Raw genomic sequence first — 21,502 nt, 5'->3', positions numbered from 1 at the left:
AATATTGATAGTCGCAGATCTTCGGTTTTTTATCTCTTGCATTTTTTCAAAGAAAGGTCAATTTCACAGCCCGCCAAGCACAGCAGCCTCATTAATACACAAAATCTCCACCTTCTCAATTTGCAAAGCTGTAAGAATTCCTTGCTCGGCGCCCCTGTAGCGCTGGGCCTGTGTACACTATAGCTCTACTTGTTTTGGCACAAATGGCCAGAAGCACATGAAAGCCTCCATTCTCCTGTCTGTGCACATGCGAAAGAAGGCTGAAGTACAGCCGACATGGGAACATATTGGGTAAAGTACAAAATAAAGTTATTATACTGGAGCGAGGATCAAAAACGATTTACGAACTTGCAGCTTTATTTATACACAAGGGATCTGGACAATCACTATCTGAGCTATATAGTGGGTGCAGAAGTAGGAGTGATACATGGCCCCTTGTGCCTGCCAGGACCCATAGACCCCTCAACAACAACAAAAAACTAAAAAAAACACCAACATTATAAATGCCTCAGGGATGCCGGTTAGTGCATTAATAGAAATAACTTACAGTATACTATAATTCCATATAAAAAAAACTTTGAATCGTTGTTCAAAGCTAGACAAGATCTTTACAAATTTCCATGCGGCTATGTGCTCAAAAGCCTTACCACCAAAACTACTCTGTGTTAAAGGGACTGTGTCACCAGGATTTTCCTACCACATGTGAGAGCAGTATAATGTTGGGGCAGAGACCACGGATTCCAGCGATGTATCACTTACTGGGTTGCATTCTACAGTTTTGATTGCAAAAAAAACATTTTCTCTGCTGCAGATTTGCCAGTATTCTAAATGCTGAGCTCTGTATAACCCCAGCCACACCAACGATTGTCAGCTTTCTGTTTACACTGTGGGTAGGCAGAAAGCTGCCAATCAGTGATGGGGCAGGGTTATAGAGATCTCATGAATATGAAAGACTACAGTGCCTTGTGAAAGTATTCGGCTGCCTGGATCTTTTCAACCTATTCCACATATCATGCTTCAAACATAAAGATACCAAATGTAAATTTTTGGCGAAGAATCAACAACAAGTGGAACACAATTGTGAAGTTGAACTAAATTTATTGGTTATTTTAAATTTTTGTGGAAAATCAAAAACTGAAAAGTGGGGTGTGCAATATTATTCAGCCCCTTTACTTTCAGTGCAGCAAACTCACTCCAGAAGTTCATTGTGGATCTCTGAATGATCCAATGTTGTCCTAAATGCCTAATGATGATAAATATAATCCACCTGTGTGTAATCAGGTCTCTGTATAAATGCACCTGCTCTGTGATAGTCTCAGGGTTCTGTTTGAAGCACAGAGAGCATCATGAAGACCAAGGAACACAACAGGCAGGTCCGTGATACTGTTGTGGAGAAGTTTAATGCCGCATTTGGATACAAAATGATTTCCAAAACTTTAAACATCCCAAGGAGCACTGTGCAAGCGATCATATTGAAACGGAAGGAGTATCATACCACTGCAAATCTACCAAGACCCGGCCATCTCTTTAAACTTTCATCTCAAACAAGGAGAAGACTGGTCAGAGATGCAGCCAAGAGGCCCATGATCACTCTGGATGAACTGCAGAGATCTACAGCTGAGGTGGGACAGTCTGTCCATAGGACAACAATCAGTCGTACACTGCACAAATCTGGCCTTTATGGAAGAGTGGCAAGAAGAAAACCATTTCTCAAAGATATCCATAAAAAGTGTTGTTTAAAGTTTGCAACAAGCCACCTGGGAGACACACCAAACATGTGGAAGAAGGTGCTCTGGTCAGATGAAACCAAAATCGAACTTTTTGGCAACAATGCCAAATGATATGTTTGGCGTAAAGGGAACAAAGCTAAATACCCTGAACACACCATCCCCACTGTCAAACATGGTGGTAGCAGCATCATGGTTTGGGCCTGCTTTTCTTCAGCAGGGACAGGGAAGACGGATAAAATTTATGGGATGATGGATGAAGCCAAATACAGGACCATTCTTGAAGAAAACCTGTTGGAGTCTGCAAAAGACCTGAGACTGGGACAGAGATTTGTCTTCCAACAAGACAATGATACCAAACATAAAGCAAAATCTACAATGGAATGGTTCACAAATAAACGTATCCAGGTGTTAGAATGGCCAAGTCATGGGGTCCTGGGTTCAAATCCCACCAAAGAACATCTGCAAGGCGTTTGTATGTTCTCCCCGTGTTTGCGTGGGTTTCCTCTGGGTTTTCCGATTTCCTCCCACACTTCATAGACATACTGATAGGGAATCTAGATTGTGAGCCCCAATGGGGACAGGGATGATAATGTCTGTAAAGCGCTGTGGAACTAATGCTGCTATTTAAGTGAGTAAAATAAATAAATATAATCACTGGAATCAGGGTTTCTGTCTGTACATTATAAATTTCTCAGAATAAGTGGGAAAACCTGGTGGCAGATTCCCTTTAAAGGGGTTGTCTATTACTTGGCCTCCCCCTAATTGATTATCTCAGTGTCCAAAAGAAAATAAAAACAATCGATTCTCACCTCTTGAAGTAGCGCAGTTACTGTTATGTCGACTCTTCTATGCTCGGCGAGTCATGTGACACATTGTTGTATCACCTGACTGCTATAACCAATCAATGGCCACTGACTGGCTGCAGACTTTCATTACTCCATCAGAGTGCATCTCCCCTCTGATGGAATAGTAAAGCCTGCAGCCAATCAGCAGCCTAGTCCAGTAGTAGATAACCCCTTTAAATATTTAGACATAGGTTGACGATCGTAAAATACATCGCACCCAATGAGTATTATATATAAAAAAAGTAAGTGGCAAATGAGTTTTACCAGTTCAAGAGCAGCTACTTTTCTCCTGTTCATTTGTACATATGGTTTTAAAGAGCTGTAAAGCTTTTTTACATTCACTTATTGAAATAATGTGCGCCTCTTTTTCAGTGATACACAACGATTAAAATGTATGTAATTTGTCATTTTTGTAAATAAAAAAAAGAAAATACGGTACATGAATATTTTTTACGTACAGTCGGAACTGGTGGTAGCTTGCCAGAAACCTGCTCTGGAGTGAACAGTGACTCACTATGTATATAACTGGCTGTAGAGAGAGGGACTGAGCATGTGCGACCAGCGGAATAATGCTCATTAGATGGACCTGGTGGCATTATACCGTAATATAATATAATTATAGAAATTATGTTATAATGTAAGAACGTCATAACTCACTGGATCTTTTCTTAACAGTTGTAAATTGCAAATATTTTTTATGATCTATACCGCAGATGTGATGTAATAGTGGGACAACCAATGTACGGTAACTATTTTACTGCACTAAATGGCAATAATTTTAAGAAAGCAAATACTATGTGAATGTGATGGGCAATTAAGGGTAGTATTATTATAAAACCTTCTATTCTATTATTCATGTAAATAACCTATCGGTACGGAACAATCTGTACTTTCACCTGCCATCACTGGAATGCGTGGAATGGCTACATGAAAGGAGAAGGGATTACATGTAATTATTGAGTCAGCTTTTATTACTATTAAGCTACCTTTTCATTAAGTAACTCCATGACTGGTTCACTACATAGAAAGCTGTAAGCTTGGAGCTCCGAGGATGGGAAATGGTGAGCCGCAAATAACAGATGTTCTTACATACCTCAGCCCAAATACCACCAGGGGACATGTCTGAGTAAATGCCGTAAGAGGCATCCCGAAATACCATTACTCTTCTTTATACTCTTCTGGTGATCTAGTAGCTCAATATAAAACCGACCATGTATGTGGAGTGTTATAAGCCTCCTGTTAAACTGCGTTGTATAGGGGGAAAAAAGCTGAGTATTGCTTCTTGGAAACCATCAGTAGGTTGGTGGACTACTGCAGATAGAACTGTTATGGTTTTATATTTACTCTGTTATGGCTACTTTCACACATCCTATTTTTGCTGTCAGGCAGGATCCGGCGAATTTTTGAAGAAACGGATCTGTTGCAAATTGTGAAAAACTGATGTGAGGGATCCATTTTTTCTAGCAAATCCAGATAATTGGATTAAAAAAAATTGGAGCATGCTCAGTTTAAAAAAACGGAATCCGCCGCCAGAATCCGTCATTTTCCAGATCCTGCACCCATAGACTTCCATTTTAGCAAAAAGCCGTAAGCACCGGATCCGGCGCTTCTGGCTTTTTCGCCGGAGACAAAAAACGTTACTGTGTACGTTTTTTTCACAGACGCCGGAAACAACATTTTTGCCAGATCTGCCGAAAACCGGACGAAACGTAAGGTCATCCGGCGCAAATACAAGTCTATGGGAAAAAAACGGATCCGACGGCATCTTTCGCCGGATCCAGTTTTTTCAAAATTTGCCGGATTGAGCCTGACGGCGAAAGATGGATGTGTGAAAGTAGCCTGTGTTACCGTACTCAATATTTTCATTATCAAAAGAGCGATCAATTAGGTCTTGTTGAAGTGGTTGGCCATCTTCAAACCATACTTTGGTGACATTTATTCTTCAAAGGATCGATGACATGCCAGTGACGTCACACCTGCCTATATCGGCCGGCTCAGGTGCACGAGCAGAAGGCATCACACTCAGGTCATTAGAACAGGACGCGAACCTGTCATATACTAATAGGGCAAGTGATACCTGACGCTCGTGCACCTGAGCCAGCTGACGTCATCGGCTCTGATCACCTACCGTTATGGAAATAAATGGAGTTGGATTAAATTCTACTTTCCCTGCCTAATTCGTGACAAGTAGAACAGGAGACATGTAGACAAGTGCAGCCGTACTGATGGTTTATTGATCAAAACAGCAGAATATTAGTTTTGTGCCTTTTTGTTAAACAGGAGAAAGGACCTGCATCCAAACTATGCCGCTCTTACAAAACGCAGAACAGTCTGATGACAGATCCCATATGTTGGGAGTAAGTCTCATGTCATCAAAAAAAGCATATAACAACTATGTTTTTAGAGCTTATTTTATATGAAGGGGAACTTCCCAGTGTGATGGTTACCAGTGTTACCAGTGTGATGTGGCATGGTTACCAGTGTGATGTGTGATGGTTACCAGTGTTACCAGTATGATGTGTGATGGTTACCAGTGTTACCAGTGTGATGTGTGATGGTTACCAGTGTTACCAGTATGATGTGTGATGGTTACCAGTGCTACCATTGTGATGTGGGATCGTTACCAGTGTGATGGGAGTAAGTCTCATGTCATCAAAAAAAGCATATAACAACTATGTTTTTAGAGCTTATTTTATATGAAGGGGACTTCCCAGTGTGATGGTTACCAGTGTTACCAGTGTGATGTGTGATGGTTACCAGTGTTACCAGTATGATGTGTGATGGTTACCAGTGTGATGTGGGATGGTTACCAGTGTTACCAGTGTTTCCAGTGTGATGTGGGATGGTTACCAGTGTGATGTGGGATGGTTGAGTGTTACCAGTGTGATGTGGGATGGTTACCAGTGTTACCAGTGTTTCCAGTGTGATGTGGGATGGTTACCAGTGTTACCAGTGTGATGTGTGATGGTTACCAGTGTGATGTGTGATGGTTACCAGTGTTACCAGTATGATGTGTGATGGTTACCAGCGTGATGTGTGATGGTTACCAGTGTTACCAGTATGATGTGTGATGGTTACCAGTGTTACCAGTGTGATGTGTGATGGTTACCAGTGTGATGTGTGATGGTTACCAGTGTTACCAGTATGATGTGTGATGGTTACCAGTGTTACCAGTGTGATGTGTGATGGTTACCAGTGTTACCAGTATGATGTGTGATGGTTACCAGTGTTACCAGTATGATGTGTGATGGTTACCAGTGTGATGTGGGATGGTTACCAGTGTGAGGTGTGATGGTTACCAGTGTTACCAGTATGATGTGTGATGGTTACCAGTGTGATGTGTGATGGTTACCAGTGTTACCAGTATGATGTGTGATGGTTACCAGTGTTACCAGTGTGATGTGGGATGGTTACCAGTGCTACCATTATGATGTGTGATGGTTACCAGTGTGAGGTGGGATGGTTATGAGTGTTACCAGTGTGATGTGGGATGGTTACCAGTGTTTCCAGTGTGATGTGGGATGGTTACCAGTGTTTCCAGTGTGATGTGGGATGGTTACCAGTGTTACCAGTGTGATGTGGGATGGTTATGAGTGTTACCAGTGTGATGTGGGATGGTTACCAGTGTGATGTGGGATGGTTACCAGTGTTTCCAGTGTGATGTGGGATGGTTACCAGTGTTACCAGTGTGATGTGGGATGGTTACCAGTGTTTCCAGTGTGATGTGGGATGGTTACCAGTGTTTCCAGTGTGATGTGGGATGGTTACCAGTGTTATGGTTACCAGTTTTACCAGTGTGATGTGTCTCTCCTGATCGCACTGCAGAGCTGTGTGTGATTATAACTGACACATCTGCAGGATCCTCTCAGCTTCCAGCTCACAGGCTGACAGGGTTACAATATTGCTCCGTTACAGCCGAGCTCAGAGAGCTGCAAAAAATGTGTTTGCAAGAACACAAAGTTCAGTGCTCCCGTTCTGTGTTAGTTACTTGTCTCACACTGGTGAATCCCCTTTTATTTAAATTCAGCTGTGGAGGCGGAGTTATCTTCCAGGCAGTGTCCTCCCCATAGCCTGGAACATCTCATTTACATATAAGAAAAACATGGATTTCTCTGAAATAGAACATCGGATCATAGATATTAAGATCTCATTATATTAAGCTTCCTATGTCCTACATGCCCATATAGATGGCTTAGAAGCGTTGATCCTACTGACAGATTCCCTTTAAACATCATCATGCCTATTCCTGTCCTGCCCTCGTTATCCATATGTCAGTGAGCATAACTGCACAGGTATTAATATGTAAGGGCTCATGGCCATGGCAATGCCTCGTGCATGGACCCTTGTTAGCACTCAGAGTACTTAGGGGTCAATATCACGAATCCGTAATCCCTCTGTGTGCCATACGTTTCACCAGTTCGGAACCACAATCTCCACTACAATCAGTGATTAGAAGGGGAATACTTCCATAATGCAGCATCCATTTAATTCTCGAGATCTCCAAGGATCAATAGGAAAAAAATGGATCTAACAGATCCTGTTTCTTTCCTGATTGTAGCTAAAACTCTATACTTTTGTCAAAATACATGCATACGTACATGAGTTTTTTATCGAGCATTGGAAAAATGGAAAAAAAGCTGCCAAAGCCAAACTGATGGTGACTATGAAGGGCTGGACTACAACTACTTTTGGGAAATATATTTAATCCCCTTATTTGTTTCCTTGTCTGGTTGATTGTGGATCTCTAGATTAGACTTAAAACTTTAAATAAAAAATATGATCTGATTTAAAAATAAAACAAATGTTTTTGTGCTTACCTGTCGTCACTTGTCTGCTCATCGTGTAAGAGTCGATCCTTATTGAGGCCAATCTTTTCCAGCTCATGGGTGAGCTTTTCCAGTTCATTATTCGTTTGTTGTGTCTTCAACTTCTCATTCACCAAATCCTAAACATTTAAGGAAGACCTCAGTTATATAAAATAAATATTCCAAAGGTACTGACTAGAAAATAAAGAAGATCTAAACCAATTATCTTATTTTCTTATCTAATGACTTTTTCCTCCCTTACTGGAGAATTACTGCCTTTTTTATATTGATTTAAAAGGCCAATTTCGCAATATCCAATTAGGCACCAAAGAACATTTCGCAAAGAAGACCTTCCCTTAATTTTTTGTATTCCCTAAACCTGTGTAAATGTTAGTGATGTGTAATGTCTCCGGGATCCAGAGCCATTCCGGTCCTTTTCTGGGTCACATGATGGCAATTCAGACTCTCAGGATCACGCTGTGCTCTATGTGACCCAAAAGTGGATTTTACAATGTAAACTTATGGAGCGTCAGAAGGCATCTCCATAGACTTACTTTGTTAGAAAGACGTAATCATCAACATTAACAGAAATAAACACTTGAAATAGATCACTCAGTTTGTAATGACTCTATATAAGAGTTTCACTCTTTGTATTGAAGAGCTGAAATTAACTTTTTGATGATATTCTAATTTTGTGAGAAGCACCTGTACTTGGCCCGTGACTGAGATATTGATATATATATATATATATATATATATATATATATATATATATATATATATATATATATATATATATATATATATATAAAGAAGAGAGAGAGAGAGAGAGATACACACACAGCTCAAAAAAAAATAAAGGGAACACTTAAACTCAAAATTTCAAAAGAAAAAAAAAACAAGAGTATGTATGTATGTATGTATGTATGTGTATATATGTATGTGTATATATATATATATATATATATATATATATATATATATATATATATATATATGTACACTGTGTTCCAAATTATTATGCAAATAATATTTCCTCATATTTTCTCTAAATTACCTATCTGAATTGCAGTCATTGTTATTTTCCAGTCATCTACTATTCTAGTATAATTGCAATGTTTTGGAACAAACTGCCTATGAAAACAGTATCTTTTAAAAAAAAATAAACACTCAAAATGCATGTTCCAAATTATTATGCACAGCAGAGTTTTCAACCTTTTTTATTTTATTTTGAACAAAAAAATGGTCAATTGTGAAGTTATAAGCATTATCAGCTTAATACAAAATGAAATCAAACAGTTTTCAAGTGAAAACTTTATTCTAGGTGATGTTACATTTGCACATAGGACCCCTTGTTCGAAAGAAGCTTCTGAACTCTCTCGTCCATTGAATTTTTCAGTTTTTGGATGGTTTCTGCTTCAATTGTTTTGCATGTGGACAGAATACCCTCCCAGAGCTGTTGCTTAGATGTGAACTGCCTCCCGCCATCATAGACACTCCTTTTGATGATGCTCCAGAGGTTCTCAATGGGGTTGAGGCCAGGGGAAGATGGTGGCCACACCATAAGTTTGTCCTCTTTTATGCCCATAGCAGCCAGAGATGCAGATGTGTTTTTTGCAGCATGAGACGGTGCATTATCATGCATGAAAATGATCTTTCTGCGGAAAGCACGGTTCTTCCTCTTGAACCATGGCAGGAAGTGTTTTTAGAAACTCCACATAGATTATGGAGTTCATCTTTACCCCTTCAGGGATCATAAAGGGGCCGACAATCTCTCTCCCCATGATTCCAGCCCAAAACATTACTCCACCTCCTCCTTGTTGGCGCCTTAGCCGTGTTTTCATGGGGTGTCCATCAACCAGCCATCCTCCACTCCATCCATCTGGACCATCGAGCGTTGCATGGCACTCTTCGGTGAACAAAACAGTTTGGAAGTCAGTCTTCATGTATCGTTTGGCCCACTGGAGCTGTTTCTGCTTGTGTGCATGGATAGAAGTGGTCGACAGGATGGCTTACGCACCTCTGAAGGACCCTGCATCTTGTTGTTCTGGGGACGTTGGAGGCACCAGCAGCTTCAAAAACTTGTCTGCTGCTATGACCAGGCAATTTTGCAGCTGCTCTTTTAACCTTACGCAATTGCCTGTAGGAAAGGGTCCTCAATTTTTCCTTATCAGCACGCACACGTGTGTGCTGGGAATCAGCTACATACTTCTTGATTGTGCGATGATCACGATGAAGTGTCTTGGCAATGTTGATTGTAGTCATGCCTTGACCTAAATACTCCACAATTTGTTGCTTCTCAGCAGCCAACACATCCTTTTTCTTTCCCATTTTGGCCAAAAATGTAGGCTGCTTAATAATCTGGAACAGCCTTCTTAAGTAGTCTTGCCTTTATTTGGACACACACTGCCAAACTAATTTGCACAGGTATCTGCAATTGCTTTCAGTGATATAAAGAGCCCTGATACACATCACCATCAATGAGTTTAAATGACAAACAAAAAAATTCTAACCTTATCACTCCTAAACTCTATGTGCATAATAATTTGGAACACAGTGTATACGCGCATGCATACACACTGCTCGAAAAAATAGGGGGAACACTAAAACAGCAGAATATAACTCCAAGTAAATCAAACTTCTGTGAAATCAAACTGTCCACTTAGGAGGCAACACTGTTTGACAATCAATTTCACATGCTGTTGTGCAAATGGAATAGACAACAGATGGAAATTATTGGCAATCATCAAGACACACTCAAGGGAGTGGTTCTGCAGGTGGGGACCACAGACCACATCTCAGTACCAATGCCTTCTGGCTGATGTTTTGGTCACTTTTGAATGTTGGTTGTGCTTTCACACTCGTGGTAGCATGAGACGGACTCTACAACCCACACAAGTGGCTCAGGTAGTGCAGCTCATCCAGGATGGCACATCAAAGCAAGCTTTAGCAAGAAGGTTTGCTGTGTCTGTCAGCATAGTGTCCAGAGGCTGGAGGCAATACCAGGAGACAGGCCAGTACAACAGGAGATGTGGAGGGGGCCATAGGAGGGCAACAACACAGCAGCAGGACCGCTACCTCAGCCTTTGTGCAAGGAGGAACAGGAGGAGCACTGCCAGAGCCCTGCAAAATGACCTCTAGCAGACCACAAATGTGCATGTGACTGCACAAACGGTTAGAAACCGACTCCATGAGGATGGTCTGAGTGCTCACAGCCCATCACTGTGCAGAACTCTTGGCATTTGCCACACAACACCAGGATTGGCAAATTCGCCACTTGCGCCCTGTGCTCTTCACAGATGAAAGCAGGTTCACACTGATCAAATGTGACAGACGTGACAGAGTCTGGAGACACCATGGAGAGCAATCTGTTGCCTGAAACATCCTTCAGCATGACTGGTTTGGCAGTGGGTCAGTAATGGTGTGGGGTGGCATTTCTTTGAAGGGCCACACAGCCCTCCATGTGCTCGACAGAGGTAGCCTGACTGCCATTAGGTACCGAGATGAGATCCTCAGACCCCTTGTGAGACCATATGCTGGTGCAGTTGGCCCTGGGTTCCTCCTAATGCAGGACAATGCCAGACCTCATGTGGCTGGAGTGTGTCAGCAGTTCCTGCAAGATGAAGACATTGAAGCTATAGACCGGCCCGCCTGTTCCCCAGACCTGAATCCGATTGAACACATCTGGGACATCATGTCTCGCACCATCCACCAATGTCACATTGCACCACAGACTGTCCAGGAGTTGGCGGATGCTTTAGTCCAGGTCTGGGAGGAGATCCCTCAGGAGACCATCCGCCGCCTCATCAGGAGAATGCTAAGGCATTGTAAGGAGGTCATACAGGCACGCGGAGGCCACACACACTACTGAGCATCATTTCCTTGTCTTGAGGCATTTCCACTGAAGTTGGATAATCCTGTAACTTCATTTTCCACTTTGATTTTGAGCATCATTCCAACTCCAGACCTTCGTGGGATATTAATTGTGATTTACGTTGATCATTTTTAGGTTTTATTGTTCCCAACACATTACACTATGTAATGAATAAAGATTTACAACTGGAATATTCCATTTCAGTGATATCTAGGATGTGGGATTTTGGTGCTCCCTTTATTTTTTTGAGCAGTGTATGTATGTATGTATGTATGTATGTATGTATGTATGTATGTATGTATGTATGTATGTATGTATGTATGTATATATATATATATATATATATATATATATATATATATATATATATATACACACACATACACACACATTCTCACACAAGGTATGTATATTTATTACAATACAGTATATATTTTATTTATATTAATATTTTGCATTTTCTTATTGTCCCCACAATTAATATTACTATTTTTTTCTCTTTGGATAAAGAATGCAGAATAAATAAGAGCAGACAGCTGTGTCATAAACAGATGAAGAACGGAAAACAAAAACTGACAACAGTTGTCTTCCTTCCTTCCATGAGTAATATCCTCTGGTTAACCATGAAATCTGACCCTCTCGTCATCCTTCAAACCAGTGCTTCCTTTTAAATCTGGAATATTCTCCTACATAATTATAAAGTCACTAAACACTTCTCATGTATAGCCACCCTACCTGTTGCCCTCTGTTTGCCTCCTGCGCTCAGATTGGCATTCTGTTCTTCCAGCTTTCAAGCTGGGCACTGCAGAGGCATAGGGAGTGCAGTGATAAGTGTTCTTGTGATGTGGGATATGAAAGGCAGGGAAGTCATGGTTTAGACCTACCAATGTGCTCCCCATATCATTGTGGTAGTCATCTTGAAGCAAAATATAATACATGTAAGATCAAAACACCAATCTGAGAGTATGAGGCAGCATTAGGAAAATACAGTGTATAACCCCACTGACTGCATCCCCTGCATGGATTCTCATCCTCTACCATGTAGGGACACCGTCGTACTCACCACCCTAGGCCGCGCAGTGAACTCTTTGTCCTCGGTTTACTGTGTGCACTGCGCTTCTGGTCCTCTGCTTGCTGTACAGGTTTCCTGGCTGCATGCTTTAAGTGTCCGCACGTGCACTTCCTGATTCTTAAAGAAACAGTGCTTACATTCCTAATATGTCCCTAGCCTATTGCTGAGAGGCACTTGGTACTTAAGGCACCTCCACCTGTTGGGAGGTGCCTGAGCAACATTCTCTTTCAGAGTGTGTGCATCTAATGAGTGGCCAGGTCCTGTTTCTGATCTTGTCTGAACCTGTTTACCTGGGTCTGTGTGCCTAGGCTTGTACTCCGAACCTGTACCTGGGTCCATTCTTGTCTTTATTAGAAACTGTCCCTTAAACTGTTTGTACCCAAGTCTGGTTTTCTCCTTAAACTCCTGTGTACCAGTACCGATCTCTAAAACCTGCAGTGTCTAAACCAGTACCTATCTCAAAATGTGCAGTATCTAAACCAGGCCTTATCTCTATTCTGTTGTCTCTGTGTAACATTATTGATTGGTGTGTACACTTGCTACTTCATTGTAAGTACTCTGTGTGATTTTGACCTTGTCTGTCCTGTGTGTACCTGTCCTTGTATTGGTCTTGTGTGAATTTGGTCATGTCTGCCATGTGTCCTTGTAATTGTTCTGTGCTAGCCTAACCCTGTCTGTCCCATGTGAACCAAGTCTTGTCTCTTCTGCGGTTCCCTGCTTGTCCGCATCTGCAGTTCCCTGCTTGTCCACATCTACAGTTCCTTGTCTGTTCCGTCTGAACTAGGTCCAACCAGTTCTAGTGTTCCAGTCCCCTACCAGAAACCCAGCTCTTCCTGAAGCTGTTCCTGTTCGTCCAGGCTGAACTGGGTCCTACCTGTGGCTCTGTGTCAGCCATGCCCGCCTGCCTGCCAGTATATCAGCAGTGCCCGAGCTGCCTGATCCTGCTTGAGTTGATGGCTCATTTACTGGAAATCTTGCAGAATAGAGGATGTCAGACAAGCAAGTAGCTGCGGCACTAGGCAGAGAACAGAGCCGGAGTGACAAAGGTTTGGGAAGAACTTGCATGCAATGAAAGCCCTTTGCATCATTAGTATATTGCCTCAAATGCAGATTTTTTGAAAACTAAAGAATGGACTGGCTAAATAAAGGTATTTCTGGACTTTTCTTTGAAAGAGCTACATGTGCATATAAATAGATTTGGAGGTGAAATCCTGCTGACAGATTCTGAAAATACATCTATTCAGTGACATTGGTTTATCTTTAACACAAATCTTTGAAAAAAAAAAAAACTGTGTCTGGCCTTATCATTTCTTTTTTTTTCCAAATAGCTTTACAGTGATTCACCGTGGGGAGATAGAAAAATAAAAGCTATGAAGTTCTTAGTATAATGGAAAATATCTCTTCTTTAGACCGAAGAAAAGAAACACTTTTAGTGCCAGCTATAAGTGACTACCCTATAAGAAGGTGTCCAAAGTTTTAATGAGACTTGAATCACAAGTCGGGTTAGTGGACAAAGCAGAGACATCCATCGATGGAGTTGCTTTTAGGACTGAGTAGGATTCCAATTGTGCTAAGAAAGACTAACCATTGTACCACCTTATGGAAAATAACTATTTTCCTTGTAAATAATCACAGTACAACATGGAAATGTTATTAGACATTAGATTACCTCTCTTAGTGTAATTAGTGTTTTCTTGTCAATGGTCGCTCTTTTCACAAGCTCCTTATTGTCTATTTCCAGTTCTTTTAGTCTAGCACATGACTCTTTAAATGCACTTGTTTCCTTGGAAAGTAACTTATTTTCCCTTTCGAGATTTGAGATCCTCACAGTATTCTCCTCCAGTGTGATGTCTTTAACCTCAGCTTGCTGTCGTAACCTTTTGTTCTCTTTCTCTAGTTGTTTTTTGTCCTTTTCTAGCTGACAGGTCTCTTGCTCCAGGAGCTTATTCTCTTTTTCTAGCTGTTCTAACCTCTTACTGGATATCTTTAGTTCTTCTAAGTTCTTCTGCAATGCTTGGTTCTCCATCTCTACATCCTGCAGCTCGCTTTCAAGTTGTTGGATTTTTTTATTGCTATTTTCCAGAGCCTTCTGTAGCCTTTGGTTTTCAGTATCTAGTCCTTGGTAGCTGACTTCTAAATGCTCAATCTTCTTGCAAGATGCTTTCATGAGGTCCATCCCTTTCCTCAATTGTTCCTTCTCATTTTCAAGTTCCTTGTTTTCAAGCTCCAGCTGAGCCACCTTAATGTTTGTGCTTTTGAGGGACTCCACAATTCTCCTCAGGTCCAAGTTCTCCTCCTCAAGTTGGTTGTTTTCCTTCTCCAGCGACTCCATTTGATATTTGAGGTTTTTGAGGCTATCTAAAGTTTTCTTCAGCTTTCTGTTTTCAATTTCTAAGCTCACGTTCTCTTGTTCTAAGGATTCTGTCTTTTCGCACACAATGTTTAAACTGGTTATTTTCTTCTGTAAGTGTTCATTTTCTTTCTCTACTCTGTTCAGCTCCTTTTCCAGTTCCTCTGCCCTCTCACCTTTCTCTTTGTAGTGTTCCAGTTCCTTTTTTAACTTCTTCTTTACAAATTCCATTTTGTTTAATTTACTACTTGTTTCTTTGATGGACTCGTGAAGAATCTTATTTTCCTTTTCAATGTCCTTCATTCTTGCTTCAGCCCCAATCTGTGAGCGTTGTCGCAATGAGGCAATGGTTTGGTTTAAATGTTCATTTTCTTGCTCAAGCCCTTTGATCTGAAACACAAAAACAGAATGCGGATCGGTGTTCAGTTCCAGTATAAAATAAAATAGTGGAGTAATCACGAAAAATAAAATACAATAAATAAATAAAATAATAAAATAGATGTTATGCAGTGCCCATATTGTGATGTGGGGAGTTTCTATTATTTCATATTACAGAACCATAGACACTCTGTCATCCATTGGTTCCTCCATGAGATTTTATTTGAGATCCTTGGAAAAAGCTTCTAGAGAGACAGTATAGACTAGAGATGAGTGAATAAATCCAAAGGCCTCTAGTCCCTAGTCCAGCAGACAGGTCAATATTTCATAGCTACTGTAAGGAAACCCTGCAACCTGCCACGTAACTGCATCCCGACTCCTCTTCATTTAGATGGTCTGGTACAATGTCGGGTGTATGCTCTATCACAACAATGATGTTGCTCCAGCAAAAGAGGAGCTGAAGATGCCAGCAGGTAGGAGGTGGTTTGCAGTACTCCTTTCAATAACCATGGAATAATGACCTGGCCAGAGGACCATGGTCCTGCAAATTAATTAACTCATCTTACAGATATATACATGCAATGCATTGTAGATAATGGTGAGTAACTAGTATGGGTAAGAAAGAGGTGACTATTAGTGTAGGGTATCATCTGATGAGGTTCCCTTGTTATTAAGAGATGGGCTTATACAATTTGATCAAAATGTGCACTAAGAACTAAGAAAGTATCTTATGATTTCATGCTTGCAGTGTGCTGCTGGAATTGTTTTTGCTTGCTCTTGTATTTCATCCATAGCAGTCGGCACCATCATATTTACTTTATGTTCTTGATAGTTCTAAATAGATTTGCTGTCTTATGAAATCAAGTGAATGGAGCGACAATATGGACCATTAAATATCCATGAACACTGCTCTATATATCCGCAATGCGGCAAAATGGAACAAATGTGGACCACGGCTACCATAATGGGATAGTAAGAGCAAATATCAAGTACTATAATCATTATTGATCAATATATTAGTGAAAGGTAAGATCTTTTGGGAAATTACAAAATACTAGAAAGTAAAAATATAAAATAAGAGTTCTAATTGGCCTACTCCTTTTAATAGCATATTGAAAAAAGTAATGACAAATAGCAACCTTTCGGTAACCATCCCTGATCAAGTGACCCAAGTAGTCTTGAAAGCTTGTTATTTATCAAGACTTTTCACTTAGCCATTAAACTATCAACCATTTTTATTTTTTCTATAAATGCTAAAGGATTGTATATCTTGTGGGAGGAAAGTTGGGAAATTACAAAAATTCAAAAATGTAAAAGGAAGTCTCCCCTTTATTGTACTAACTTCAGTTCTAGTGATTAAGGTATGATGCTCCACAATATTGATTATTTTTTAACAATATCCTTCTCTGTTATTGAAAAACTTGATCATTTCCTGTGAGTTAAAACTTGAAGAAAAACCACATGCCAGACATTAACTGATAAGGACAAATTAATCATTAAAAGGTTTAAAGGAAGTTCTAGTAATGGTTATTGGTAGCAGTCATTAATTATCTTTCGGGCAAATAAGTTGATTTTTTCTCACTAATTACATTTATTAGACATGTGTAAATCAGATTATCCGGTCTTGGGTGGTCTGTCTCTATACCTGTCTCTCCGAGTTCTCACGCAGTGTCTCAATGATTTTCTCCAGCTGTGACTTCTCCTTCATAAGGTCATTGCTTAGATGTTGGCTGCTTTCAATGGATTGTCGCTCGTGATTTAATTCAGCTTCTATTTTCTCAAGCTGAAAAAAAAAGTGAAAAGGTCACTGCATTTTTATATACATTCATAAAATTAACACAAATGTGGTCATGAGATCATAAATCCCATTGTGATTTCTAAAAAATACACTAAGAATAATTAAGGATATAGGGCCAGATTCATTAAGGCTTGGGGAGCGCACGCTCAAGCTTCGCCAGTCTTGATGGAGTAGAAGAGGTCCATGCCACTTAATGAATTATTCTGAGTGGTGTGTGAAGCACCCAAAATGCTACTCCAGTCACCGATTTGGTGCAGGAGGCTGAATGTGGCTGATTTTTTTCAGTTCATACACAACACACCTTTTTGCATAGTCTTTGGTTTTCTTTTTCCATTTTCAGTATTTTGGCACTAGCACCTTCTGCAGAGCCCATAGCATTTTTTAGCTCTTCTACAGTAGTCAGCAAGGTTTGGTTTTCCATCTCTAGCTTTAGCAGGCGACTGGAGGTCAGCTCATTTACTTCATGCCCCAGAGACTTCTGTGGAACTAAAGAACAATTGAGTGGCACTTTGATACATATAGCACATCATCCTAAATGCATAGTTAATAGAGTACTTCACAATTGAAAAATAAATTAAATAAATTAAACCATAATCACAATTTCCAAAAACATTTTAAAGTTCATTCAATTTAACAAAAATATGAAGAAAGTTGTAGAACTAAATCTAATGTAAAATAAATATATTATAATGTAATTCTCACTTTTACATTATTTTGTAACATAATAGTAAATGTAGTATTAAACTATGTTAGTATAAAAACTTTAAATGTTTCAGATCAATTGAATAACTTCTGTTCATATGCCATAATAGGAAGTAATATGGACACCATAAAGGGTGATACTCCACTGGGGGCCTAACCATATCAAATGGTTATTTCCTCCCCAAAAATCAATGGATAGGAGATTATTTTTTGGGGGGGAAGGGCGGGGGGAAAGGGAGGAATAACCCTTTAAAGGGGATATCAGGACTATTTTATTTTTTCTCATGGGGCCAAGACCTGACAGGCAAGTGGTTGCTACCTACCTGCCTGTGGTGCCCAGTGCCAATCTCTGCCAGCTCAGAGAGATCACAAACCACTCCTGCCATCGATTCTGCTGCTTCACATCAACAAAGCATCTCTTCCTCTTCAAGGCTGCTCTGTTGACGGGCATGACTGCGGTCATCATGTCGATTTACATCTGGCTCCCTGCAATTATGCCTGCTCTGAGCTGGCAGAGATCGGCGCTGGATAAAACAGACAGGTAGTTAGCAACTACCTGTCTAGAAATTTTTAGGCTTATAAAAGAAAAATAAAATACTCCTGGATAACTCCTTTAAGCATATAGGTTTGGTGAACTAAAGGCACACATACATATTGGATAAAAGATGGAGGAACCCGCTGATTAATGTATGTGTATGGGAATTTCCTCATCTCTGTCATGAAAAATGATGTTGGAGGAATGATGGATCAGGCAGTTTGAAATAAAACACCAGAATCACTCCCGAGCTGCCTGGCAGTGGCTTTCTCCACGATCCCTACTAAAAAGACTGACACTCATCCAAGCCAATCATTCATGTGTATGTGGGAAGCAGGAGAGATAGCGATCAGATGAACACAGCTATGGCATGTGTATGGCCAGCTTAAGTGCATCCATGTACTACATTTTTACTCTAATGATAGTGAACACTCCATAAGGAATACTGAGTACTAGACATTCTTTAACCATAAAACTATATTGTACATAAGGTGTCCAAACAGCTTAGATAGCTGGTGGATAAATGCTCTGCTAAAGGCCCCGTCTCACTAAGCGATTTACCAACGATCACGACCAGCGATACGACCTGGCCGTGATCGTTGGTAAGTCGTTGTGTGGTCGCTGGGGAGCTGTCACACAGACAGCTCTCTCCAGCGACCAACGATCAGGGGAACGACTTCGGCATCGTTGAAACTGTCTTCAACGATGCCGAAGTCCCCCTGCAGCACCCGGGTAACCAGGGTAAACATCGGGTTACTAAGCGCAGGGCCGCGCTTAGTAACCCGATGTTTACCCTGGTTACCAAAAAAAACAAACAGTACATACTCACCATCTGATGTCCGTCGGGTCCCTTGCCGTCTGCTTCCTGCTCTGACTGAGCCGCCGTACAGCGAGAGCAGAGCGCAGCGGTGACGTCACTGCTGTGCTCTCACTTCTCACTGTACGGCCGGCAGTCAGTGAGAGCAGGAAGCAGCCGGCAAGGGACCTGACGGACATCAGATGGTGAGTATGTACTGTTTGTTTTTTTTTACATTTACGCTGGTAACCAGGGTAAACATCGGGTTACTAAGCGCGGCCCTGCGCTTAGTAACCCGATGTTTACCCCGGTTACCAGTGAAGACATCGCTGGATCGGTGTCACACACACCGATTCAGCGATGTCAGCGGGACCTCAACGACCGAAAAAAGGTCCAGGCCATTCCGACACGACCAGCGATCTCACAGCAGGGGCCTGATCGCTGGTACGTGTCACACATAGCGAGATCGCTATGGAGGTCGCTGTTGCGTCACAAAACTTGTGACTCAGCAGCGATCTCGCTAGCGATCTCGCTATGTGAGACGGGGCCTTAACAGTCATCTCTTCCGACTGCCTTGTTTACATGGATGATTGGCTTAGTCAAGATCACCTATGTCTTCAACTGGCAAGGTCTAGTAAGCCTCCTCTGGTGATGTCTTATATATCGTAAGAACAAAAGAGTCATGTATTAAAATTCAACAAATTGGATCATCTTTTCTCCCCTGATTGCGAGAAAAAACAGCATCTTTGGAAAATGGGTCTCATGTGTATAGTGGTCCTAAGGGTGTTTACTTTATCAAGTGTAGCTGACATATAAAAAACTTCCTTCTCACCCCAATGGGAGGGGTCTTTGTTGTCCTTTCTCCTTCTTGGGTCCTTTACCAGAGGCCTGGGAGTTTGAGAGTTCTGCACAGGATCTTGGCTGTTCCCAGCATTGCGTTTTTCTGGACAGAGAGCTCAGATGTGGCTCCGGGGATCTGTTGTAGCCATTCTTTCAACTTAGGGGTCACTGCTCCAAGTGCTCCTATTACCACTGGAATCACTGTTGCCTTCACCTTCCACATCTTCTTCAGTTCCCCTTTGAGGCCCTGGTATTTCTCCATCTTCTCATATTCCTTCTTTCTGATGTTGCTGTTACTTGGCACTGCCACATCTATTATTGTTGCTGTCGTCTGATCCTTGACTACTATCACAATGTCTGGTTGGTTAGTCAACTCCTGCTTATCCATCTGGATCCTGAAGTCACACAAGATTTTAGCCCTTTCATTCTCCACCTCTTTTTCTGGGGTCTCCCACTTGGACTTCACTCATATGCAGTGCAGATGTTCCTGTATACAATCCCCGCTACTTGGTTGTGGCGTTTGGTCTACGCTGTTCTTGCTTGCATTTTGCATCCTGACACTATGTGTTGGACAGTTTCTGAGGTTTCTTTGCATATTCTGCACCTTGGGTCTTGTCTTGTGTGGTAGATTCCTGCTTCTTTGGATCTGGTACTTAGTGCTTGCTCTTGTGCCGCTATGATTAGGCTAGTTTCACATTTGCATCTATGTGCACAGCATATCATCCGCAAACGCATGCAAAAACGCATGCTAACGCAGTGTTTTTTTTATCTGCATCAGCTTACTCATGACAGAAAAAAAGACACAGCGTTTGCATTAGTTTTTGCTTGCATTTGCGCTTTTTATGAGCATGTTCGATATTTCCAGGTAGGCGTGTCTCAAAACAGTTCCTGGACATGCGCAGTCCGAAGTACGCAAGCGCATCGAACGCATGCGTACGCATGTCCTTGCGTACACATGCGTTCCCATAGACAGTAATGCGTTTTTTTTAACGCACTCATCCGCATGCCTGCGGATATTTGATTAATTTTTGACGCTTCCATGTCGTGTTCGCCGCACACCATCAAAAACCGCATGCGTACGCAAAAGCATGCGAACATGGCATGTCCATGCCTACACCATGTTAAAGATAGGTACGCATGACGCATGCGGATCTATGCGGATCGTACGCTGTGCACACAGACGCAAACGTGAAACCTCTGCCTCTGTGCTGTCTCTGAGTCCAGCTTTCTCCAGCCATTGGTAGGATTTCTCCATGTCAGCCACCTTCATTATCTGTCGATGGTACATCCCATGCAACAGCTTGTCTTGCCATGGCACTTCATGTTCCTGTTCTTCCTTTCAGATCTGTTGTTGTTGCTGCCTTAGGCTTTCCCTCAGCATCTCATCTTTTGGCACCATTCTTCTGATGTATTCCTGGATACTCCTTGTTTCATCCGTGATGGTGGCTTGGATGCTTATCAAGCCTCGCCCACCCTCCTTTCTGTTGGTATACAATCTTTTGGGTGTTAGACTTAGGGTGGAGACCTCCATGCATTGTGAGGAGCTTTTGTGTCTTCACATCTGCAGCTTCCATCTCTTCTTTTGGTCAGCACACTATGCCAGCAGGGTATCTGATAACTGGCAGAGCATATGTATTTATAGCACGGATTTTATTCTTCCCATTGAGTTGACTCTTCAGGACCCGTTTTACCCTTTGGTGGTATTTGGATGTTGCTGCTTTCATTGCCTCCTCATCATGGTTACCATATCCCTGTGGGATGCTGAGGTACTTGTAGC

At 41.4% G+C, this 21,502-nt stretch overlaps 1 protein-coding gene across 8 annotated transcripts in view; it reads right to left on the bottom strand.

Moving 5' to 3' along the window:
- CCDC88A (coiled-coil and HOOK domain protein 88A) overlaps nucleotides 1-21,502 on the bottom strand; it is a 260,282-nt gene that overhangs the window by 55,302 nt on the left and 183,478 nt on the right. For all 8 annotated transcript variants that reach the window (XM_077282662.1, XM_077282666.1, XM_077282667.1 and 5 more), the window contains 4 exons: nucleotides 17,154-17,338; nucleotides 16,700-16,837; nucleotides 13,996-15,066; nucleotides 7,393-7,520 (listed from right to left, as the gene is read on the bottom strand). In XM_077282662.1, coding sequence (XP_077138777.1) covers nucleotides 7,393-7,520; nucleotides 13,996-15,066; nucleotides 16,700-16,837; nucleotides 17,154-17,338 — 1,522 coding nt within the window. The remainder of the gene's footprint in view (nucleotides 1-7,392; nucleotides 7,521-13,995; nucleotides 15,067-16,699; nucleotides 16,838-17,153; nucleotides 17,339-21,502) is intronic.

This window comes from Ranitomeya variabilis, chromosome 2 (genome assembly GCF_051348905.1).
Source record: "Ranitomeya variabilis isolate aRanVar5 chromosome 2, aRanVar5.hap1, whole genome shotgun sequence".
In the NCBI taxonomy this organism is placed as follows: Eukaryota; Metazoa; Chordata; class Amphibia; order Anura; family Dendrobatidae; genus Ranitomeya; species Ranitomeya variabilis.
Note: the sequence above shows the minus strand (reverse complement) of the source record. Positions and strands in the feature narration are given on the sequence as shown.